We start from the raw sequence: 26,498 nt of genomic DNA, 5'->3' as shown, positions 1-26,498 counted from the left end.
GTCTCATTTCTGGGAAACCTGATATATGTATTCACCTGATCTGTGAATTTAATTAGTTTTGGAATCCAATATTTCACTCAGCTCACATCAATTTTGACATGCAAGAGATTATATTATATAAAAGTTATGTCTGCTTGCCTTACTAACCATCATCAATACAAAGCATAATTACTCCTGTTTAGAAAATAAAATAAATCATTTTTTGAAAGATGTATAATAAATGACAATTAACAAAAGGCATAATATTTAACACGTGAAGTAAAATAAGTTACATGTCTATAGATAAATATCAAAAGTAAAGAGACGGATCATTAAATTTCAAGTTTGTGCTTGAGAGCAACAATGAGTTGCATCAAAATACAATTTTGGCATAACTGACCTAAAAGATATATTGCAAAAATTAAAATGAGTTTCAAGAATGATGCATATGGTGAGAAAAGGTGGGTGCAGACAACGCACTTTGAAAAAAAAATTCCATTGAAATGAAAAGCTCCATTTAAAAATAAAAGAAAATATTTAAATTTCATGGTTTTGTCCTTACTTAATTGCATTTTATAACCGAAAACATCATATTTAAAGGCTCAAGGTACATCCGATGAGTTATGTGTTGGCCATTTATCCCTAAACAAATGGTATCATGTGTATACTGGACTAAATAAAAAATATTTTTAAATTAGTGATAATATGAACCCAATTTGTGCACCCTCTCAATCCTTGGGTTAAATAAGAACCTGACACATGAGACGATTCGCGAGCTAGCTCAATCAAGACATTTTCGGAATTTTAAGAAGTCAATCCATGTTAAAATTATTTTAAGAAATGAACTGAAGATTCACATGTCCCACAAAAAATATTGGTGTAATGACCTGGTGACCTTTTATCATCTTCGGGTAATATTGTGATCGATGTATTAATATCTGCTAGTCTTAAAAAAAAATTGGAATGTAATTGCTATTCAATAAGAGTTCTGGGTGAAGCAAATGGTGCTTTATCGGCGAAAAGAAAATGACCACTGTCGCTTCTTTCCACGCAAGTAATCATGACTTAGTCAGCTCTCTCATGACATTGCGAAATCAAGCAATATTCATACACATTTAGGTGTTTTCAAGAAACGGACGTTTATTTAATAACCACGACTTGTTTGGTTAAACACATAGTGCAACACAAACTTGAACACATAATCATTACATAATCTGTCTTTTTCATGGAAACCTGATCAATCTCATCACCCGATTTGTGATTACATTAATTTTGAAAAGAAATTATTTCTTCAAGTGCTTGCCACTTATGACATGAATAAAGCTATATATATATATATGATGGAAGTGATAGAATTTATTACTTGTTTTGGAGTAAAGGACAGAGGCATTCAAAACAAGAAGAAGCTTGAAGTTGATCTAAAATGGTATGTACATTAAATCTTTGTTTTAGGAAGAAAAAAAGAATGATATGATAAGAAAATGCACAGAGGAGTTACTTTTTCTATGGTTCCATGAACAAATTTAACGTTCAGTTTCAGATATATGCATATACATGGATGTATTTAATCTATGTTCTTTAAAATAGGAATCACATGAACCACCTCATTTGTAAATTAATCAGCGGTGCGTCATGTTCTCATGTGCACAACAAGTGATGACGTATCGCTGATGACGTTCGATTCTTCTCTGTATTCTGGTTAGAGAGATGTGTGCGAGGGGAATGAATGACAGTGGGGAGCTAGGCAACAATTGTAATTATGCTTTATTTGTTAAAAAAAGCCTTGTATACATAAAATATGTGGTTGTTCACTGTGACGTATGTTTCCTACAATAATTACATTTGACACTACCCATTTATGTTCGACATTGCCGACAGACATACGAATTTCACAGAACATGTGTCACTATATTTAATGAATCTAAATAACGGTTTGCAAGCTTAAAAATTATAGGTGTATCAGTATTGAAAACATGTAAAAATTGCATGTTATTTAGACACTGGGTAAACGTATCACTTTTTACTTGATATTCACGAAACAATAGCCGTTCAAGACTACATCAACTGTTTCTATCGTCTTAATTACCTTCTTTTCCAAGACTTTTGCAAAATTGTTCGATGGAACAACTTATCGCCTATCGTATTGTAGATGAATTTCATCAGAAAGACTTATCAATTTCCTGTGTCTGCTAATTTCCTTACAGGGTCTTTTTCTGCTGGCGATATCCATGTCGTTACTTTTCGTCGTAAATTCAATGATGTCTCCTTCACTTCCAACTACAGTGGCCACTTTACCCTCTTCGGATGATAAACTTGTTGTAGAAAACATGACCTCATGGATCACTAATGAAACAATTAAGATATATGTATACGCCCACCTTCTTTTTTGTCCCAATCAAGACATGTGCTTTGGAGAAGAGTACCAAAGAAATGTCTCATTTTCAAAATCAAAAGTTCGAAGTTGTTCGGTTTGTGGCTGCAATGATAATTGCCACAGGAAGAAGAACTGTTGTCCTTGGCGCAATTACAAACAAAATATTTCTACCAGCACACAATTCATAACGTATGTCGACCATAGCTATTCATCACATTCTCGATACGATACCGTGGCCCTAGATTGCATTTCTCCCTCTATTAATTTGCTTTACAAACAAAAATACTTTATGGTTTCGGATTGCCCGTCTACGTTTGTTGATGACGTAACTTTACTAAAATGCCAAAAGCCGAAAAATGAAACAGATGTGAAACTATTCCAACCCGTGACATCTATAAAGACCAACGAAACTTTTCAAAACTTGTACTGTGCGATTTGCAATGGTGAAAATTCAGACATGTTGTTGTCTTGGGAAACACGACTTAGCTGCAGATATCAGGATGACCTTATGAAAGCTTTCTCTACAGAAACCCTCAAAACAAAACTGTTCAGCCACACTAGTCAATGTGGAGTCGAGTTTATTCCACCTTTGTTGGTTGCTAGCAATATCAGAAACAGGTGCTACACTGATGATCAGTATGCTGATCGTTGTAACATCACAGGTTTCTGGCAGACCTATGACAGTCAAATTGAGAGAGGATGCAGCCTCGATTTCGTCGACAGATATATACATTGTACAAATAAGCACATTGCTAGGAGGCAAGAATATAAAAACTTATTTTGTGCCATGTGCAACGTTGGAAATTGGACATCTGATTTGCCTACAGAATGTATAGAGGAATATTATTTAGATCAAGACCACATGGATTCGTTTTCAGCTATGATAGATTTGAGCAAATTCGAAGAAAATGTTCGTGATCAACACCTACAATGTCCTTTCTATGATCCACTACTTGTAAGTACACACTTCTTTGTATTTCTCTTATTTGTACAACTCTAATTTTAGGGTACACATAACAGAAATATATAGAGTTTCAAGAATACTTTGTGCATAAAACTCTAAAGATAATTCACTGCTGGATAATTATTGCAATTCCAAGGAGGTACACACAATCGCTATTTCTGGCAGAGCTAAAAAAACAACTCTAATGTATCAACATTACCGGATGTTGGAGTTTTTGTTTTACAAAGTGGAGATCCTTTTTATTTATAAGTAGCTGCTAGACAGCCTTGTACGTCTCTATTCACTATGTCTAATTTTCTTCATATCATAAAAAGAACCATCATCATTTTTTTTGGTACAATCTAGCAGCGCTTCATCACTTTAACTTTGTTTGATCTGATTCTATTGATATTGACGAAGAAAACCAGTATTATAAATAAAGAATTTTAAATATATACTATAAACCAATTTTTATTCGCGGCGACTATATTTCGCGATTAACCTCCAATAAACTGGTTCGTGACGACTTTGGGTTCGCGACCAAGTCTTATCCAGATCTGTATTGTTATCAAAACTATAGACAAAGAATTGGTTCAGGGCGAGACATATTCGCGATGACAAGGCTCTCGCTCACCTCGCGAAAATTTCTCGCACGCGAATTAAAGTTGGTTTACAGTATAAAAAATTAATTAAATCACACATTAATGAGGTCTAGTTCAGATCGTAAAATGTGATTATTTATATGGTTTTATTTAAGCGGGCGGGGGGGGGGGGGGGGGTTACGGACGCATGTTATTCATTTGAAATGATTGTCCTAAGTCTGCCGGAAAGGTACAAGAAGTTGCGATTGGAGGCACACATTCAAAGCTACTATAACACACTCAATCATAATACTATAGTTTTTTTTATATCATAAATAAATGATATTTATTGAAACTGTTTTACTATGATACAAAATTTGTATAAATATCCAACAAACTATATTTTAAGGGCAAAGACAACTAAGTATATATAAAAATATTCAAGCTGACTTATTAGGGGATCATGATCAAGGACTCTAAATAAACTTATTTTACGCAGCGACTTTATTTTGCTCTTTACCGAAGACGAACTTGTAAGCTACGACTAATTTTTTGTCAAGATGTATATTATCTAGGTATTAATTATCAGAGATATTTGAGAACCTGTCCGCTGCGAGAAATATTATAGTTTCAGTATTCATTATCGTATTTGAACTTTTACATCATTATGGCATCATTGACCTACGATGTACTGACAATAATTTTTTTCTTATGTTTCCTTTCAGAAAACATGTCACCGTCCATTTTGTGATGCAGGCCTTAGATACGAAAATTTCGACTGTGTTTCCGCTCACACACAGATTTCAAAGCAAAAATACGAAATGAACATTCGTTTCACGACAAAATCAGGAAGAATAGAGCCAATCACAGACTCTTTGTTTAAAATCATAACATATATTTATTCAAATGAAAGTTTTGACAACCTGATATGTAAAGGACGTTTATTCGTTGAATCAGACGCCGCTGAAACATTTAAGTCTGACTATTCATTTATGTTTTATGTAGAAATGTTTTATCATCATTTCCATAACTACAAAGAAAGCCTCAATTATTTATTAGAGTATTTTAAATTTGATGATGTAATTAGAAATACTTTAAATGTTGAACTTCTCAGTCAGTCCTTTAAATCTCGATATCATGTGCATACTTCTTTTTCTACGTTTTATCGAAACCCAGTTTCTGGAAAGGATTTGTATGAGTTTACGAGAAGAAAAGCTCCACAACGATCTGACCGATGTGACCTCAATTTCGACACACTCACAACAATTGTTGCTCCGTTCACGATCTGTCCAAAAATACTGATAGACAAAAGGCAAACAACGGTGGTTGTTTCGGGGTCCGTTCTTTGCTTTGTTGATTTGGACTTTTGCATGGGATCGTCGTATTTCAAGGAATCACGTGACAAGAGTAAAGTAGAGGTTTGCGTCGATCAATATTTTGAAAAACTTGAGTTGGCTTTGTTGAAACAAAAAAATTCTATGGAAAAGATAACGACACTTGTTTGCTTGTCCTTTTCTTCCGTTGGATGTATTGGAACGATGGTCGCTTATTTCATCTTCGATATTGGCAAACACGTTCACTCAATGAATATCAAAGCTTTGTGTTTAACTTTGATTTTTGCTAACACTGTATTTTCCGTTTTCGGATTATCCTCGTCCAACCCAATATTTTGTCAGATAGTAGGCGTTCTCAATCACTTCCTGTGGCTATCAGTAGTTATGTGGATGCTTGCCTGCTCTTTTACATGTTTCCAGACCTTTACATACACCCAATATCAAGGCAAAGGTAGTATTAGGAAAAGATTTTTTATAAATGTGGTGTACAGTTTTGCTTTTCCAACGTGCATGGTTCTGACAAATATGTTAGTCAGCAAACTTTTGTTCCAAGATTCTAGTTATGGGTATTCATCATTCAACTGCTTTATCTCTCTCAAAGATATGCTACTCTATACATTTATCGTTCCAATCGCATGCATTGTCATTCTCAATTTCTTTATGTTTCTCTTATCATTTAGAGAAATAAGCAGGAAGGATGACACGCATGTTGAGCTTAAAACAAAACAGGACAGAAATATGTTCGTTATATTTTTCCGGTTGATTGCAATTAGTGGAACTACCTGGTCCTTTGGATTTCTAAACATCATGTTTCCGAACCCCTTATTTTCCTACCTACACATTATTCTGGCCAGCTCTCAGGGTATCTTTCTCTTCTTTGCATTTGGAATTCAGTTGATTGCCAGAAACCTTAATCCACAAAAGAGACATTCTCTCAAATAGTAGAACACAATCTTTCAGTTCATCCGAACCAGAGACTCTATGGAGTTTTTCGCATCCTAATTTTTCTTTCCTATTTCTGTCATCGTTAATGGCGCCGTCATCATTGTTTTCGTGTTACCAGTTTGCATATTTTTTTTTACTTATTTAAAACACCATTTATGTAGCCTCAACAAAACAACATTTTGCATTATTTTTTACTTATGTAGAACAACATTAATGTAGCCAATCTCAACAAAACATGGCACCAAACTAGCCACATTTTAAAAATTAAAAAAAAAATTTGAGGACAGAAAGCACAGCCTTTATTAGCCTTTTCCCTTCATCAAGATCAAAAAGAACAAATTGAATTGATGAATAATTCAACTCAGACTATACAAAAAATACAAATATTAATGAAGAAAAAGATAAATAAAAAATTATGATTGCGTTTTAATAAGAAAAGTAAAACAGAAAACCACAATTTACGTTTTTTATGTTTATAAAAAACATAAACTGTTCAAACCAATTCTGAATTCGGATGAACGTAATACAATGTAGCTATTGAAATATATCATTCCTTTGATTTTCTGCCATAAATTTAGATGAAAACGGTCATTTGACCTTTAAAAATGATATTTTACCGTACCAAATTTCAACGTAATGTCGGATGGATTGATACGTTTTTGACTTTATACCTTTTGCGACGAAGCAACATTCTTTATACGAAATAAACATTTTTTTTTTCAGCCAATCAATGGCGTATTGCAAACAAATCCAAATTATTTATTATGCAAGAAGTATCGTTCTGTGAATTTCATTGTTAGCTTTTAGAAATGTTGTTGATGTTATGTCGTCATATCCAAATTTGGCGGAATAATAAGATGTCCATTAAATATAGAATTTTCGGCGTCGGTAAAACAAAATCATGTAATCAATGAAACATGATTACCATTTTTCGCATTATTCGTCGCATGTCATTTATGATGATTTCGTTTGAATTGTTACAACTAAAATGTGCAAGCTTGTTACTAATATTTCTTTGTTTTCAAAGCTGTGAGTTTATCTTTTAATCGTTTCAAAATGCATGTACTCAAACCATATTTTTTTTAAGGGAAAATGAAAAAGCAATGTATGATCAGTATATTGTATTCAAATTATCTAATGTATTTTGTGAAGCAATTATAAAGAATAGTGTAATTAGATTCATTTTAAGGTACGTTTTGTAAAAATGCCTAGGTGATTGTTTTCTTACAAAGTTTAAAATGCGCCCCCTTTTCTGTCGTCTTTCATAGAAATTGATTACCATTTGTGTTTCATTAGAATAGGCTATTTTGCTAAAATGAACAAAACAAGCGTTAAACACGGAATGCATTAACATAATTGACGTTACAAAATACAACTCTGCCATTTAGTATGGTGAAGGGTGACTGAAAGGTAGTTAAGTACTGACGGAATGGCATACTTAGTGGCTTTGTCGTTTAGTCACATTTCGAGACCATTCAGTCATCACTCAGCTGACTAAATTTGTTAAGGTTGTTTGGGACACTTTGTGACGTATTGTTTATCGAAAAAAAACTCCAAGAAAACCAAGTGTAATTTTATAAGTAGTTTCTTTCCCAATATTATCACCTATCAGCGTAGTGCAGTTGGCTAGAGGGTTTACTAAGAATCTGTAAATCATGAGTTCGAATCCCACTGAGGGGTTAACAATTTTTACCTCTCCAAATTCTTTTGGGTTAAATATCGTAAAATTTGAAAATTCTAAAACGGTGAAAGTAATTCAATCATTATGATTTTTAATCCACATTAATATCTACAGATGTCCCATACAACTTAAATTTTTCGCAGATGCCAAAAAAAACCCGGACCCCCCCCCCCCCCCCAAAAAAAAAAAAGAAGAAAAAACCCCAAACATTTAATAAAAGAAAATAAAAAAAATCAAAAAAAACAACAACAACAAAAACAAAACAGAAACAAAAACAAATCCAGAAAACACAAACGTGTTGACACCTCAATATGTATGTTGCATCGTTCTGTGTAAATTGTTTGTGAAAATTTTATGATATAATTAAGAATATGGTGCATTGGTACATAAAAGAAAATGTTAAAAAAAACAAAACAAAAAAAACAAAAAAAAAAACAAAAAACTTTTGCAGATAAAGTGGTTTCAAAAATGGTGTTCAATGAAAACTGTAAATGTATTACATTTGTGATAACATTTGGCTGTGTATTCTGATTACCTTCATTGAGAGAAAACGGCATTATGCCAAATCAAGTGCATCGCCAAATGGTATAAATATATATAAATATATATATATATATATATATATATATATATATATATATATATATATATATATATATATATATATATATATACTGAATATAAAAGAAGGTAATAGGTAAAATAAGAAATGCGCTGAAGCAAATCTACGCTAACTTGTTTGGAAATCATTTTTCGCCAAATATAATACATTTACAGTAAGCCTTACTTTTTATGAAAATGTTATGTTTCTTTATACATGTATATTAATACCATATCTTAAAATATATCATATATAAAAATATTTATTGTTTCACTGTTCATAATGTCATTGTTCAATAAAAAAAAAGTGCTTAAGTTTCGTTACCTTTTTTTATGACACACTTTTTAAAAATCAAAACCGTTTATGCCGAATATCTACTTGTTGCCGTGGTACGATCCTTGCTCAAGTTTTGAGCGCTTATTAAAATGATAACATATTATGCGTATCGAAATTATTGTGAATGAAAGATATTTTTTCATAATTATGAATTACACCTTCTTTTCCATTTTACAATTATTCATAGTTCATTTTACAATTTTGCAATACATCAATAACAACGACAACAAGATTGATCATTTGATGCATCTTAGATTTTAGGATATTGTAATATTTTCGTTTGAAGTCAATATTATGCAGTAATTTTTTTTATAGAAGGGAACATAGATTTTTTTCTAAGCTGATAATTATACTGTAATTATATTAGGCCATACACTTCAGTTAGAGAGACCATGAAAAAAAACCGTGAAAAAGGATATTTTGCTAAATGTATCTTTATATGTTTGTTTTAATATTCAACTTGTTAAAATGATGAATATCTTAACGAGTTGAATAAATCAAATATATACCAGTATATGAGCTATTTATCTCTTACCTTTTATTTATATTAAGCTTTTGAGACAGGCTCTAGAATAACGATTTGCATTTTTTCAGCCCTTATCGATCATGCAACGTTATGTTATTAATACTTTATTGTGACTTCTTCTCTGTAGAAAAGTATTTATAGCGTAGATCTACAGATGTGTGATGTGTGTACTAGTATTTTGGATACGCTTACCTCAGATAATTAAAGGGGCATGGTCACAATTTTGGTCAAATTCTGTTTTTATGTTTTGATTATTTACAATGATTTACGAATGTATTTCTAGCTAGACACGATCTCGTTGCAAGCAACGAGGAGGTCTTCCGTCTGATTTTAGAACTTGAGATTTATGTTCGATCTTGATTTTGCTATTTAACAGTTTAAATGATTTAAAACAGGAAAGGAGGGTCTACAATTTAAGGGCCAGATACTATTTTGTTTTAGGTGTAAGAGCTTTGTTCAACAAGTGTTTAGAAATTTGTCACCGTTCTTGAGTTATTTGTGAAAAATGTTTAAGGGGCCGGTCCCTTATCTCCTTATTGGGGCCACTGAACCAAATTTTTAAGGTTGCATGTTGTTAAGAACATCATTTTGAGCATCTTTTCTTTTATACTGCACTTCAAAATATATTTTTCTTTTTGAGATATAGGTGATCAAATTTTTGGTCTTTTGAGCCCTAAAAACCCCTAATTACGTAACACATTAGAAAATCATTATGTTGTTAGGCTACATAAATGTGAGATAAACATTTTGCTTTTATAATCTATTACAAAATATCCCTTGTTTAAGACCTATAGGAAAAAGACTTTAGAGCCATCTAGGTCCCTACATTTAGGGGCCAGCCCCTTTTTCTTGGTATCAGATGTAAGGTCATTTAATCATAAAGACATTTTGTTCAACAAGTGTTTAGAAATCTGTTACCATTCTTGAGATATCTGAGAAAGAATGTTTTAGGGGCCGGTCCCTTATAGCCTTATTGGGGCCGTTTAACGAAATTTGAAGATTGCATTTTATTCAGTATATCATTTTGGGCATCTTCTCCTCTACACTGCATTTGAAAATATTTATCCTTTCTGAGATATGGGTGATCAAAATTTTGGATGTTGACCCCGTAAAAACCCCTAATTACGTAACCCATCATGAAATCATTATATTGCTTGGATACATAATTGTATAATAAACATATTTGCTTCTATAACCTTTCACAAAATATCCCTCAGTAAAGGGCTACAGATAAAAGACTTAAGAGTCCCTTGGTTCTTTAATTTGAGGGGCCAGCCCCTTTTTCTTGATATCAAATGAAAGGTCATTTAGTTCTTAACACATTTTACATAATATGTTTTAACAAAATATTTTTCAGAAAAGAGATAAACAAAGAAAACCAGAAAAAATAACGACGTTTCTAAACTCTCAATTTTCGGTACCAGGCGAGCTTCAGCGCCTTTTGAATCAGATAAAAATGAATGCCTAAAGACACATCTACAATCCTTTGACTACAATCCCTGAAAGTTTGAACTCAATATCTTCAATCGTTAAGGAGAAGATCCCAGGACAAGCCGACCCTCTGAAAATCGCTAAAACGTCAATATATCAAAAACGGAAATGACGTCATCAAAATTAAAAATTACGTATAAAGCTTAGATCAGTATCTATCATATCTGAAAGTTTAATGAAAATCGGTTGAGTCGTTTTTGAGAAATCGCGTGCACAAAATTTGTTGGAAAAAAAAAAAAGATAAATAGCCAAGAAAAAGAAACAGAACGAAAACAATAAGGTCTTCCGTTGGAAACGGAAGACCTTAATGATCAAATAAAATTTTTGAGAGTCATTCGTAGAGTTATAAGCAAGATACAGGGCTCACAATTCTTTGTTTTGTAAACAAGGCTCGTGTCCTGTTTTTGTTTACATAGGTTAAATATACCAGTAAAAATCTTTTTTTCAGCTTATTTGTTTATCTTTTTATTTATTTTAAGGATGGATAAACAGTTCCTAATGTTTTACCTATTCGTTTCTGGTTTAAAACGGACATTTTTACTTCAACGTTCAAAATGTAAACAAATGCTTTGTTTATATAGCGAAGAATTTTAAGCTTTGTAACTCGCTCATAACTTTGTATATAATAAAATCGGAAAAATAATGTTTGACCAAAATCGTGACCACGCCCCTTGAAAGAATAAGGAATCATTCTTTAGGTATTATGAGGTGATAATTTTGGCCGGGCGTGATCAAATCCATGAAGCCCGAAGGGCTTTATGATAGATTTGATCACGCCCCGTTTTTTTTTTCAAAAAAATTGATTCATTACAATTCGCAGATGACTTCTCTGCAGTTTTTTTTTGTTTGGCTATTCCTTGATTAATACAGCAGAGGATCTCTATGAAACTCTTTTTAAATGATGAAACAAGTAGCGTCCTGAGCTGGACAATAATCCATTTTGCAGATGATTTCTCTTAAGTGCTTGTCACTTGAGGAAAACAAAGACAGATCATTCACATAAAAAATGATCAATTCAATTTAGCAGGTGTTTTTTGTGGTACTTTTCACAAGCAAAAGCCAAATGGTGTCGGTAGCTGGACATCTTTCCATTTTGTGGATAATTTCTTCTACAAAAAGGTGATTGTCACATGATAAAAAAATAAATTTCATTCAGTTTGATGTTTGATCTAATTCGCTGATGATTTCTATTAGGTGTTCCTCACACGTAAAAACAAGTGGCGTCGGACATTTTAACCATTTCACAGACGATTTCTTTTAGCTGTGTTTCAAAAGGTAAAAAAAAATCACTAAGCTGGACACTGTTCAATTTCGCAGATCCTTATTCAAAGGTTTAGAAAAACAAGATCCATTATTTGATTGCATTTTATTTAGCCAGACATAGTTTTGCAAAAAATAAATTTTGGAATGCTTTTCAGAAGGTTAAAATAAGAGGCTCGATTTAATTGGCTGGGGGATTACTTTAAGAATGTTGTCAGACGGTGGAAAATTAATAGCAGTCAGTAGTATATTTAGAAAGCAAATGTGCAAAAAATCACTTTAATCATGGTGGAAAAAGAGATGCCATTAATTTGAATACTGATTCATATTTGAGGAGTTTGGCCGTTTTAAGCTGGAGATGGATCAATTTTGCAGATGATGTTTGAGTTGTATGTCAGATCGTGGGTGAAATGTCTATTAACTTGACAGAGTTTCATTTCAAAATAAGATTCTGTGTTGTTCCTGTTGCATATCATTGATCAATTCAGATCTAAAAACAATTTCTCGGGGGCGTATACATGCATCATAGTCTATAAAAAAAACCTCAAGTTTATCATAGTATTCGGCCGGACATTGATCCATTATGCAGTTGGTTTCTTTAAATGTTTAATTTAATTGTGGTCAATTTTATATGTGTGAGATTTTTGTCACACAATAAGATGTCATTAAGGTGGACATTCATCCATTTCGCAAATGACCTCTTTGAGGTGTTTGTCACAGGGTGCATCATTCCAGCCCCCCGTGGCCCAAACAAGACAATCCTCGCCCGTGACGTTTTTGGGGAACCCCTCCATCCAGTCCGTGTACGTCACAGCTCCCCCTCTCGACCAGGAGAACCAAGTACCATTCCGGTGTCCCCCTAACCAAGCTGGGCGAGACTCTAGAGGTCAAACACAAAAACAAAACAAAAAGGTATATTATTAAACATTCCTTTAAAGGGCTTGATGGCCGTGGTTATAGTAGACTGTTAATATTGATCTCCTTATGTAGACGAGCTCTAGATATAGGAAAATATCCAGTTTAAAAGATTTTATATAAAAGGAACCTTTCTTTACCAAGTTTAAGTTGATGGCTTAAACTTCAAAGTAGAACTCATGGTTTTTTTTTTTTTATTTTAATTTAAACTAGTGATATGCCAAAGACGAGGAGCTCTCAGTAAATATTAAATTCAAATCATAAATCTAAAATATATAGTATTTTTACTACTCTTGTTTATTATTTTTAGACGGGTAATTTGTTATCCAATCAGCCACCTTTGAATTATCAGACCCTATGCAATGTTCGATAACTGTACACAATATTTTAGTCGCGGCGATTATAATTATTTTTTAAAGGTTTTCGTTATTAATTGCTTCACGAAGTTATGTTTTCCTCAATGCATATAAGAATTCCTTTTTTTCAACTACTTTAGAAGCCTTTTTTAACAAAAGTAAACGTTATTAAACATTTTCAAGAATCTTTCCTGCACATGCATAATAGTCATAGATTAATTTAAAACATCCTTCTATCTCTGATGATTTCATCGTATTTACATTTTTAGTGTTTTGAACACTACGAATCAATTCAACATACATGTATTTTCCAATACATTTCATCCATGAAGCGAAGCAAAAGTTAGGACGCTAGTGCGGTTTGAAAAATTATAATACAAACTGAAAAAACCCCGTGAAAATGCCAGTATTTTAATATCTTATCGCACAGTTGCTGATAGTTACAATTATAAAAATAGACGCAAAATGGTCATTTTTTGAATGATCAATATGATTGAATACGTGTGATCAAATCTATCAAAAAGCCCTTCGGGTTTTAGGGATTTGGTCACTCCTAACTATATTGATCACCCATTATACTGAAAGAATGGTTTGAAAATTTGAATAATTCATGTTGTCTCAATATTATCTACATGTACTGACTAATAAACATCATTGGATTTTGTTCAAGAGTATCAAAGAGAAAAACAGTTCTCAGTTTTCCTCAACACATATTAACTATTTCTTTAATGCATTTACTCTTGTTAGAAAAATCTAACGAATGACAGATCATTTTTTTTTTAGATTTCTCTTTACATGTTATTAAAAGCAAATTATTTCAAAAGACAATTATTTTGAACCGGGATAAAATATCTAAATATTAATAAACCAAACTTATTTCAGAGATGAAATGATTTAGAAGATACATTGGTATGTTCGTCCTTGATAACATCATTTGTTACTCATTTTCTATGCTTATCTTTACAACTCACATGTTTGTTATATAAATAAGAAATGATGCTTCAATCCTACTTCGCTAATTAGTGTAATGGCAAATCAACTTACGGATAACATTTGTCAATATAAAGTTGGCTTCTTCGACTGATGCTAACTCAACAAGGTATCCCCCTGTTGCCTCACAGTCCGTCTAGTAAAATAAAAGATCACATATAATTTCTTTTGTTAAATACTGTGGAATCAATAGAATTCGAGGAGGCTCAATTTTCATGGTATTCGTCGATAGCCCCCCCCCCTTCGAATTTACATCCTCCACAAAAACTGATAATAAAAGATTTAGTTTTCCTACTGAAACTGATCCACGAAATTACATCCCCATGAATAAGCAAAAATCCTATAATCCATGAAAATTGACCTCCAAGTGTGATGTAAATTGAAATGCTTTTGATTTTAAAAAAAAAGTTGTTTTTTTCTGAACCACTTAAAGTTTTTTAAATTATTAAAAGCATAACACTAGGAGGTGAGTTGAACGGATTCTACGTTACACATGGCACAACAATGGTGATTTCTGTTGTTCTTGTAATATTTTACAGGTATCCATTTGTTAGAGAGTAAGTACACAATTTCTCCTCGCGTGTGGGAGAATTTCCCAGAGGCTGCAAGAACCTTGCTCTTTTTTCTATTACTCGAATTGATTTTTAACGTCTGAATTTTATTGACTTAATTAACGAAAGTTTCATTGGGAATACTGAAGTCCCCATAAAAGTTGCTTTTTTAAAAGATAATTCTTGACGTTTTCATTTTCAATTCTGAAGTCGCTTTTTAGCACTAGCTGACAATAAAAAAAGCAATTTAAAGAGCGTGGTCAAGATTTCATTTAGAAATTACTTTTCTATATTGAAAGACTCGTTTAAAACAATTCAATAAGGTATATACATGTACATGTATATGGTAGTTAAAAAGGTCAGTTGTCGAGTTAAAGAAAAGGTACAGATCCCAACTATTTTTTATGTAAACAAGGTCCTTGTCATGTGTTGTTTTCGTTTGTAAGATATACATGCACTAGAAAAAGTTTTATGTTTGGAGTGTATTTTACAAGTCATTATCTGCATGTAATATAAACAGTATCTAATTAAAAATAGTGACTTGGTCCTTGTAGTTTGTACCTTTTTTTAGTTTGGGAAACAAATATGGCGTTAGCTTTGTTTATATTGCACAGAATTGTGAGTTCTGTATTTTGACGACTGACATTGAAATTATTTTGGTGGGTTATTAGAATTTATTAGAACCTTAATAAACAAAAGTATTTCGAAAATGTTTTTATCAAATCGTGACCACGACTCTTTCAATATCAACGTGAAGATAGAAATAATAGCTGTTAATGAAAGTTGAGAGTGGGCATTGTACTCAAATATTGTACATATATGTCTGGTGACAGTGCCATCGGAAAACATACTTTAATTTAACGTTTACATCTTAAATTTCTTTTTCAAAGAGATATCATATAACGATATTGCGTATTTCGCATAAAGCGGTATTGCGTATATCACTATTGATATGCATCTTTAGTTACTATATGGATACATACAGTATACGAGGAGCTTTAAAAGAAATTTGCCACTTCTGGCCACCAAGATATCATATAGCGATATTGCGTATTTCGCATTAAGCGGTATTGCGTATTTCAATACTGATATGCATCTTTAGTTACTATATAGATACTAAAAGTATAATTTATGAGGAACTTAAAAAGAAATTTGCCACTTCTGGCCACCATGATTAAATACCTTTGCAGTGAACCAATTGTTTAAATGTCCCAGATTAGCATAATTGCAGGCTGAGAAAGAAGCATTGTTGGTGACACTCGACGTGGTTCCAAGATCAAAATTTGTACTAACTGTTGTTTCAAGATCAGTTGTAGAAATCGCACTATCCATCTCTGTAACCCCTTTCGATTGTTCACTTGAAAGATGTGTCGAGCTCAATGTTACTATCGCCTCTGATGACGAAGTGACGTTCGTAACTACTGATGACGCCAGAGGTGATGATGACGTCTCATCTGTATTGTAAAATGACGTAGTTTCTGTTGATATGGCCACTCCCGAGCTTATCTGAGGATCTGATGACGTTGGTACACCAACATTACTCGTTGAAGTCGAGGAAAGTATTGATGTTGTTTGGGTAGTTGATGAATTTAGTACTAAATCTAATAATGAAGGAAACATAAATTTAACATTAATTATATTGTACAGTGTAGTTACATTGAATAATAATTTAATTCTGGTTGTAACGCGCTTTCTGATTGGCTAAAAAAGTATAAAGAATGTTGCCTACGTCATAGTAATACTAACGTCAAAAACGTATCAATACGCCTGACGTTACGTTTGAATTTTGTACAATTTTACGTCATTTTAAAGGCCAAATGACTGTTTTATCTAAACGTAAATTCAAATTCAAACGTAACGTCAGGCGTATTGATACGTTTTTGACGATAGTCTTACTATGACGTACATGTAGGCAACATTCTTTATACGATATAAAATAATTTTTTAGCCAATCAGAAAGTGCGATACAACCAGCATTAAATCATTTTACAATAAAGGGTAAAACAAATTAAATCATAAGCAATGAATTCAATATTTATTAGTTTTATACGATTTAAAATGGTTTGAAACAGTTTACGCTTTTTTATAAACCGCTTCGCGGTTTATAAAGCGTAAACTGCCCCAAACCATTTTATATCGTATAAAACCAATTAATAGTGAATTCATTCCTTAATTGATAATTATGTTTTCTGAGAAACATGTTACATGCGTACAAACTATAACTGTCCACCAGAACTTCATAAAAAAAATCATAACCTAGTTTAGGTAAAATTAATGTGTTTTCCAAATGAGCTACGTCGTTTTGAAAGAAAAAAATCCGAAATGTAAATTATTTCCTAAAAACACGCACGTACATGTAGCATTCAAAATCAATACCTTATTAATCTGAACCTATATTTTTGTTTTGTTTGATATTCTATTAATTTCACAATGGAGTCAATCTGAATTTTGCGCAGATATGCTAATAATTAACTTGCTTTTATGCGATTTTTTAAAATTAGAAATAGTTAAATAGATCCATTAAGAATATATATAATTATATATATATATATATATATATATATATATATATATATATATATATATATATATATATATATATAAAGTTCTTTGAACATTAAAATCTCTGTCCTTCAATTGTTAAACTTTTTGAAGAGAAATCGATTTTTACAAAGCTTGAGATTAAAAGCAAAAGTATCTGAAAGATCCCATTTTGTCATAAAATAATACCTATTTTTTCAGTTGTAATTACTTATTGACGTATTTTTCACTTATTTCCAAATAAGTAAAGTTTCATACCGAAGAACACCTGGGTCGTCCATCCGAAATTTTTTTTAGACCGGGAGCTACAGACCTGCAGCATATTTTGACCCTTTCATATTTCGTCCATTTTTCATGATTTTTCAACTTTTTAGACCTCCCCACTGCTACTTTATTCGAAACTGCCCCTTGCTACCTCAGCCGATTAAAGAATTAAATAATATTATGTTTAAAAAAAAAACCGGAATATGAGCGGTATACTAGTATATGATAGATTAAAACACGAATTAACTTTATTGCATCAACCATAATTAAAATTTAATTATTGATTTCTCTTATAATTAAGCAATTTTCGGTGCTGCTTTTAAGTTTCATGGTGGGGATGGGGGGGGGGGGGGGTGAGGGTTAGGGTAAGTACATTTACTTACCGGCCCGACGATACCGGTAAAATCCCGGTCCAGCTTGCAGCTGGGACAGACCCAGATGCTCGGTGGATACACATATTCTTGTAACCTTGTGGTAAAAGTATTCCTGTGCCCCTTGAATCAAAACACTGCATTCCAAATTGCTGCGAACGTTTCCAAAAACGTGCAAAATTCCCGATGACGGGTATTTGTCTCGTTCTAAAAGACGAAACGATGATTCAGCAATGATCAGGTTAATTTGAAGAATTTCCATGAAAACTGCTCCAACGAAAGAACTCTCACGAAATTTCATTTTTGAAGGGGTCTAAATAAGAAGCAATCGGTTATTAATGTATTTTGCCAGGCAGTGGGGTATGCTTATTTTACACTGTACTCGCGTTTTAATTTGCGCTGCTTGAAGTTGAAACGTTGTAATTAGCTACATCAAAAATTCGTATACCACTAGGGCGATGATTTCTCCCCTCTGTCATTAGGTCTTGCACCATGCATTGGCGGCATCGACCTATAGGCTCTCCTCCAATGAAGTCAAAGATGAACATCGCGAGGCTCTCGAGACAAAAAAGAAAACTATTTGAAATTAATGAATGGAAATCGATGAAATTTTCAGACACGTTCTAGTCTAGAACTTCAATATTTCAATTATTGTTTAAACTAAACAATTCTTTCCAAGAAAAAAAACCCCGTATCGCTGATGTCTAATTGATGGTATGGCGAATATTGCTATTTATTCACCATAGCTCTAATGTACAGCTATATGATTATTTTTCGCTGTAACCAGTCATTTCTTATTGATATGTATGTATTTGGTACGATGCCTGATTTTGCATTGATTCATGTCGGTAGCTGTCATATCTTTTTAAGCTCCAAAACAAAATACAGACAATTACTGACAAAGGACAAAGCTTGAAGATGAATTGCAAAGATTGATATTGTATCGATCAATGAATAAAAAATCCTCATCGACCAATCGTTAAATTTTTTTAGAAAATACATAATTATTTTCCAACCAATTTATTAACTGTATGAAAATTCATGGGTTGTTTGTATTCAAGTAAACAGTATGAATTACAACTGCAAAGACAAATAAGACATTCTGCAATATTTTTTCCGCTAATTGTAAAAGACCAATTATAGAAAAAAAAACTCTGGCACTTATTTACATGTTCAATTGATTAAAGCTTCTATATTTAGAAAAAGCAAATGTATCAACGGGCAAATTAAAAGAATTTATGCCATTTATACGTTCCTGTTTAAATACAGGTTCCTTTTGCCACAATGACCTATTTTTATATAAAATGTAAAAGAATTACACATGGTGTTTTGTGTACATTTTATATATAGTTTTAGATGTATGACTTTTTTTATTTACAAGGCCACTTAATCTTTGATGAAAATGTACATATTGATATAGTCTTATATTTTGCAAAGAGAGAGAGAGAGAGAGAGAGAGAGAGAGAGAGAGAGAGAGAGAGAGAGAGAGAGAGAGAGAGAGAATTTTTAGGCGCATATTAAATTCAGTGTAAACATTTAATTTGGCAATTTAAAAAAAAGTGTGTTTAAGTAATGTTATAGCATTGAATGATTTATTTTTGACGTTTTAAACTGGTTTTCACATAGACTTTTGAGATGAGATCGACGAGCATGAAAATATATTAATCCATGATAAATAACTCTTGAAATTTTGCTTTTAACAATAAAGTCAACTTTTTGTTGAATAATTATAAAACATGGTGTTTTGACAACATTCATGAAATACATTTTTTAACCGAAAACATAGAAATTACTGTTTGAGAACTACTTATGTAAATTACTCGTAAATTCATACGCAGTGAATAGGTGTTGCATTTAGAGGCATTTAAACATCACGGAATTTAATGGAAAAACACAGTAGAATGTAAATATATTTAAGTATACCGGTAGAGATTTGGGATAATCTTTTATATATTACCCTCAGTTAACTTTACATATCATTGAAGAGTTTTAGAAAGATCCAAACAATCCAAAAAATATGGTCAAAAGTATTTCAAAAGATTTGTATAATGTAGTCTAAAAATGTCCACTACCACCCAGCCTTGTTAATTCAAACAACTTTCAATATTCATTCTCATTTTTTCCTTTTATTTGTTAACATTTTTGCTGTCTTTGCATTAATGAAGAGGCATTATCGATTATTGCGATCAATGTATATACCGACATAATTTGAGATAAATAATCAGCTTTTAGCAAACAACAACACTTGCACTCTCTTTCTCTATGACATGTTTTATCCCCCCCCCCCCCCCTGCGTACTTAAGTGTACATGAAATGAATACTGGGTTAGGTTCAATTTTGTGCACTTTTCTTTCCTTCAAGGCTGTGAATTCATTTAGTTAAAGTGATGTGAACATGTAATTATCGAATGGAAAATTCGCTTGCTGAAACAAATGCTCAATACCTTGACTTCAATTGGGGGAGGGCGATATAAGTTAGGGAACTTGTGCCCAATCCCTATTGTATTTTAGTACAAAAAATATATTCAATTCAATTGTTTTCCGGCATCACGTAGACTTTTTTGTAAGGTAAATAGAATTGAATTTTAAGGACTCTTTTTCGGGACAACAAATTAACTATCAGATTTACTTTAAAATTTTAGTCATTAATTTTTTTTTTTTAGCCATAAGTTATTAAGTTAAGAGAATATTCCAATATTTCAGTAATTTCAATGAAAAACTATTCTACATCTTAGAACAAAACTCTTCCTTGAAAGGAGATTCATATAGTTTAAAATTGGCGTCACGACTATCCAGTCCTCTTAAACAGCCTTAATTGATGTATTCATACCATCCATAACTAATATGGAAACGCCTAAAAGTTCAGTAATGGACTCTTTTTCCCAGAAGGCTGTAATGGTCTAAAGGTAAAATATTCGTGTAATTCAGTCATTTAACTTCCTCTATTTTTCATCATTTAATTAATAATGATGAATAATGGAGAGCTTTGGGTATTGTGGCTTTCCCACTGAAATATAGTATCCACGTGACAAATTTTATATAGATCAAAAAAATATATTTTTCTGGTTAATAATTAATACTTCCAAGGAAATTTGCGATAAAAATAAAACTAATTAAAGAGCATACAATTTTAATGAGGATCTAACGTCAAACATATAGTCGTGATAAAATTGTTGATACATACATGTATATAAAATCGAAGGGTTTCGTGTCCATCTTTTAAATTAAAGAACTGGCATAAAAAAAGACCATATCCTAATTAGATAATGTGTAAAAGAAATCTTGGAAGTAAGATTATGATATCTATATTTACAACTATGGGATATTTTTCTCAATTTCTTAAGAACGTTGATTAATATTTATGCTGCTCTTTACTGCAACATGAGAAGACTGAAATATAGGCGATCCCGTAATAATACAATGTCATTGTACATGTACATGCCTTATATAGACATTCCTTAAACTTTTAAAACGCATTTTGTTTAAAACTTAAATCAATCGTAAACTTGGATTTTGTAAAACAAATATTTTTTAAGTCGTATTTTTATCTGGCATGGTAGCCGACAGTGAAATAGACAGGCCTACGTCACATTGCTGTTTGACACAATTACACAAAGTTCAAGGACTCTTCACAAAATAAATATTATACCAGTCATTTTGAACACAAAAAAATACAGGCAATGTATATTTGAAAATGTTTGAACGTGCAGTCAGTTGTAAAGGTTTTTGAGAATATAGAGCAAATATATTTACAGATTTTCTTAATAAATACATGTATTTGCACTTTTCGCAAGGCGTTCGTGTAAATTTTACCTTCTTAATCAATACTATGTTCAGATGTGCACTAAGTTTTGCTTTTTTTTAAATTAGCAGCTTCTGCTTACCGATAGTCGTTTTTGAGGATCCATAATTTGTTTTTATCGTATCGATATATCTAATTAAGAAAATGGGGGCTAAAGTTTTCTCTTCCCATCCATTATTGATGAAATGGAGTAATGCATATTGACTCTACATATATAAGAACAACATTTGATTTCTGCGTATATTGGAAAAGCGGGGCGTCGATCGATAAGTCATTTTTCATAATTACAGAAAAAATTCTATTGTTTTTGTCAAATAATTTTTAAAAAGTTAACTATTAACTAATTGAGAGAATTTTTTTGTCATATTATGGACATTTCCTTCAGAAACATACAAAAATGTAAGTCTTCTAACACTTCATAATATTCAAAAATTTTATTATAATAATGGCAAATTTTTTAGTATTTCCCCAAAACATAATTGTTCATATCCTCTTACTCTGTTGACAAATCATCTGAAAAAACTATTTGATATTATAAGAAAATATAATTTAATAAATGTGACATAAAAAATTGAATGAAAATCATTGCAAATAAACACACAAAAAAAAGATTTATATTTTATTTGGAATGAAAGAGTTCCTCAGGTTGGAGTTGTCCTTCCTAAGTCTCAAGTCTCAAACACCTTGGGGGCTTTTCAATTTCTGAGTTGAATAAAACTTCCTAAATATTGTGTTGGAATGGTGAATACATATTTTATTAAAGGCCTATATAAGTAAATATATTCGCTTTTATGCAAACCTAAGTCAAATAAATAAAGGAGAAAATTAACTTATACGATTTTTGTATCCCAGCCTGAGAGATCTAGAAATTCAAAGCCACCGTCCCATCCCCTCAAGGTGGTATGGAACATATGCCGAAATCAATGTGGATTAAAGTACATTTTACTTTCACCGGTTTGAAATTTTCTTTCATTTGAAATTTGAATTTGTATGTTTTGGAAGTATTGGTACCCCCCCCCCCCCCCCCCCCCCACGGATTAGGATTTTCATGATTTTGGGAAAGGTTTTTTTTTCGCAAGATTTCTGACGATTAGTCCAACCCCCCCCCCCCCCCCCCTCCACTTTCAATTTGCTTATACTTGATTTTATTATTTCGATAGATAATGCGACACAACATTAAGGTGTCCCTTACCACCACAAATGTAAATAATGAATTTTTCAATTATCAAATAAATCTATTCATTTAACTTTTTTTTCAAAAGAGCGGCCCCCATACAATTCGCCTCAGTTTAAATCAGCCAGTACAGGAATTACATGCTTCCAGATGCGTCATAAAAAATGGTGTATAGAGCCACCTTAAATGGCGACATATGATTATGTAAATGGAATTCTATGGTGGCATATCTCTGCCCCTTGTGTGCAAGTTATTTTTCTATAAATTATGTGGACATGCAAGATAAATATGTTGACATGCAAGATAGTGAGTCAACATGCAACATAATTATGTTGACATGCAAGAAAACTGCAATCAAATAAGAGTTATAAAAAATCTCAAATATCGCCAACATGTGACATTCAAGATGCTAGATACGCTACCTATTGATGTCAACATGCAAGTTATTTATGTCAACATGCAACTTATTTATGTCGACATGCAACTTCTTTCTGTCGACATGCAACTTATTTATGTCGACATGTAACTTAGTTATGTTAACATGAGACTAAGTTATGCTGACATACAACTTATAAGTTGCATTTCAACATATTTATCTCGCATGTTAACATAGCTAAGTTGCATGTCAACATATTAATCTCGCATGTCAACATAAGTAAGTTGCATGTTGACATAAATAAGTTGCATGTTGACATAAATAAGTTGCATGTTGACATAAATAAGTTGCATGTCAACATATTTATCTTGCATGTTAACATAAAGAAGTTGCATGTCGACATAAAAAGGTAGCATCTAGCATCTTGGATGTCACAAGTGGGCGATATTTGAGAATTTTTTAGATTTTGTATAATTCTTATCTGATTGCAATTTTCTTGCATGTCAACATAGTTATGTTGCATGTTGACATAATTATCTTGCATGTCAACATATTTATCTTGCATGTCAACATATTTGATGGAAAAATAACTTGCACACAAGGGGCAGAGATATGCCACCATAGAATTCATTTGATAAACGATTGAACGAGTCCTTTGACTATAATTTTACTGTTAGTTTGTAAATATGCTTTTTGTGCATTCTCTTATGCAGGTAAACAATTTTAAGTGAAACATTAAGTAGATGTAAAAACTTTGTAAACGATTATCCCTTGGGAAATAAAAAATGCAGACAGACGTCGAAGTAGACAAATAAAAGGGAATAGACGGGAATGTGTAATACATTGTACGAGCAGAGAGGTTATTTATCAATAATTGTCAATATTTAACACGATGATTTAAAAAAGCAAGCTCTCTCTCTCTCTCTCTCTCTCTCTCTCTCTCTCTCTCTCTCTCAATTTTTTTAATGCGGCTAACATCGGATTAAAGGGATTTTTTTTTTAATGTTTGACTTCTTTTAGATGAAATTATTGTTGAATTCAGGTTGTACAAACTTTCCGTATTGTATAAAAATCAAAACCAGACGATAAAAACACATTAGCATGTTTATTACTAGTTGTCTTCTTCAGCAGCCGTGACTGTTCTCGCGTGAATTTATGGGATTTACTCTAAAAAATTTGCGAATACTTTTGTCATAGCGCTGAACATGTACCAAATGAATACTTTTGGATGTACATATGTACTGTAACGGGACCGTACATATGTGTGATCAGAGTTCAAAAGGATATCGAGTATATTCAGTGTTTAAAAATATTATATTCTGTAATTAAGTAACAGAAATAAACAAATATAAACGTAACAGGTATGAAACAGTATCATATTAATATCCAAGGGAGTGTGATATTTACCGTTAATAGGATTTGAATGTGAAATTTAACCCCAATCCCCGAAAGTACGTCTGATTATAATCAATGAAAATTAAAGACTGACTCAATACACCCCGACCGGTCGGGCTCTACAGTCCTGGCACGCGCATACATGTACCACGCCCGGTCGGGTCAAAGGGAAATAACTCTAAAATAAAACTAAGGAAAACCCATCACAGTACCTGTATATATTGCCCGATAGGCTTGGATCATTTTAAAATTTTACATGTTCCTTTTCTCAAATCAAATTTTTTATGGGCTAAACAAGATCCTTGCTCAAAACCGAATTCATGCAATCTGATCTATATTAAGACCAACACTTTAGAATTAAAATCACAAGACATTAACAAATAAAAAGAAAATGAATTGATCATTTCTGCAAAACACGGCAATGTTAAAAAAAGAAAAGTTTTTACGGCAATATAAAGTTCATTTCACAAAGAAAACTGTCCTTTTTCTATGAATATCAGAGCTAGTATAATTATCATTTTATTTAAAATCTTAATAGATTATACCATACAATTCTACAAAGAAAAAGACCAATTTCTTAAAAACTCAATGATACATGTAGTATGCCGATATCAAACAAACTTATGAAGGTGGTATGGGACAAACATCTGTCGATATTAATGTGAGAGTTTTCAAATTTTACAACATTTAACCAAAACAATACGGTTTAATTTTTTTTTTTGGAAAATAATTTTTTTTTTTAAATTCCCAGCGGGTTTCGAACTCATGACTAACAAATTCGTAGTAATCCTGTCCTTTCTGACATATTTTATTTCTTTAAATAAAATCTGCAATATGACGTATTTCGATAAAGATGAGGGTGTCCCGTACAACCTTAAGGTTATCTCCAAACTTTAAATGTACATAATATTATATACATGTATAAAATTTTACAGCAGGTCGAGAGAACTGTCTTTTCTTTAGGCAAAACATGCTTTTCATATTCATGGTTTGTTTAAATTCAGAACTTTTTTTTATACCTTCCCCGTAAACGGTACTCTTGTCAGTTCACGACAATCAAGTCATTATTTGATGTCATTCCAATCTCTACTCAAGGGCAAACTAGATTGGATTTGTTGATATATCGGAGTCTCATGGGTCCATGTTTACTAAGTTCTATATATATATATAAATATATATATATATATAAATATATATATATATATATATATATATATATATATATATATATATATATATATATATATTCTTTCATAATGTTTATTCGATCAAACCCAGCCCTACACGTATGCACCCTTTCTACTTGTTTATACTTTTTGATTGTTTGTACATTCTGAATATATAATCAAGTAATATAAAATACGTGGTTACTGTCTTGAAATATAAGCTATATTTGGGCGAGGATTAAAAAAAACGGGACAGAGGGCGAGGTTTGCGGAGTAAAATGTGATATGATGTTGCAGGATAAACTAAATACAAGAGATCTGTCTTGAAATATATTATGCGATTTTTGGGCTCGGGTAGACAACGTGAAGAGGGCTCGACAAGCCTCGTCCTCTATCACGTTTTCCTAGCCTCGCCCAGATATAGCTTATATTTCAAGACAGTAACCATGTATTTTATACATTTTACACGAGTACTTGATTCCACGCTTCTCTGCTGTTTTGCGAGAATATCAAAATAGGAGCATCAATTTTTTTTGTTAATGTGATT

At 32.1% G+C, this 26,498-nt stretch overlaps 1 protein-coding gene and 1 long non-coding RNA gene across 2 annotated transcripts; one reads left to right on the top strand and one right to left on the bottom strand.

The window, feature by feature from the left end:
* The first annotated feature begins 1,162 nt into the window (after positions 1–1,162).
* LOC109619559 (uncharacterized) lies at positions 1,163–6,500 on the top strand. The gene is made up of 3 exons (XR_010710287.1): positions 1,163–1,405; positions 2,184–3,308; positions 4,603–6,500. It is a non-coding gene; the product is annotated as an uncharacterized lncRNA (long non-coding RNA).
* Positions 6,501–11,637: 5,137 nt separating this feature from the next.
* LOC117683824 (low affinity immunoglobulin epsilon Fc receptor-like) lies at positions 11,638–18,536 on the bottom strand. The gene is made up of 4 exons (XM_034453740.2): positions 18,052–18,536; positions 16,046–16,464; positions 14,367–14,448; positions 11,638–12,931 (listed from the first exon to the last, which is right to left on the bottom strand). The coding sequence occupies exons 1-4, from the start codon at positions 18,338–18,340 to the stop codon at positions 12,717–12,719; spliced, it is 1,005 nt and encodes a 334-aa protein (XP_034309631.2). The 5' UTR covers positions 18,341–18,536; the 3' UTR covers positions 11,638–12,716.
* Positions 18,537–26,498: the final 7,962 nt, after the last annotated feature.

Source organism: Magallana gigas, chromosome 10 (genome assembly GCF_963853765.1).
Source record: "Magallana gigas chromosome 10, xbMagGiga1.1, whole genome shotgun sequence".
Lineage (NCBI taxonomy): Eukaryota > Metazoa > Mollusca > Bivalvia > Ostreida > Ostreidae > Magallana > Magallana gigas.
Note: the sequence above shows the minus strand (reverse complement) of the source record. Positions and strands in the feature narration are given on the sequence as shown.

What these genes read in the sequence shown, in the direction of transcription:
- LOC117683824 (XM_034453740.2), bottom strand. Translation starts at nt 18,340, where the DNA reads ATGAAATTTCGTGAGAGTTCTTTCGTTGGAGCAGTTTTCATGGAAATT. An exon ending in TTACCGGTATCGTCGGGCCG is followed by an intron (nt 16,465 to 18,051) that starts GTAAGTAAATGT and finishes CTTCATTATTAG; the next exon opens with ATTTAGTACTAAATTCATCA. An exon ending in ACAATTGGTTCACTGCAAAG is followed by an intron (nt 14,449 to 16,045) that starts GTATTTAATCAT and finishes TTATTTTACTAG; the next exon opens with ACGGACTGTGAGGCAACAGG.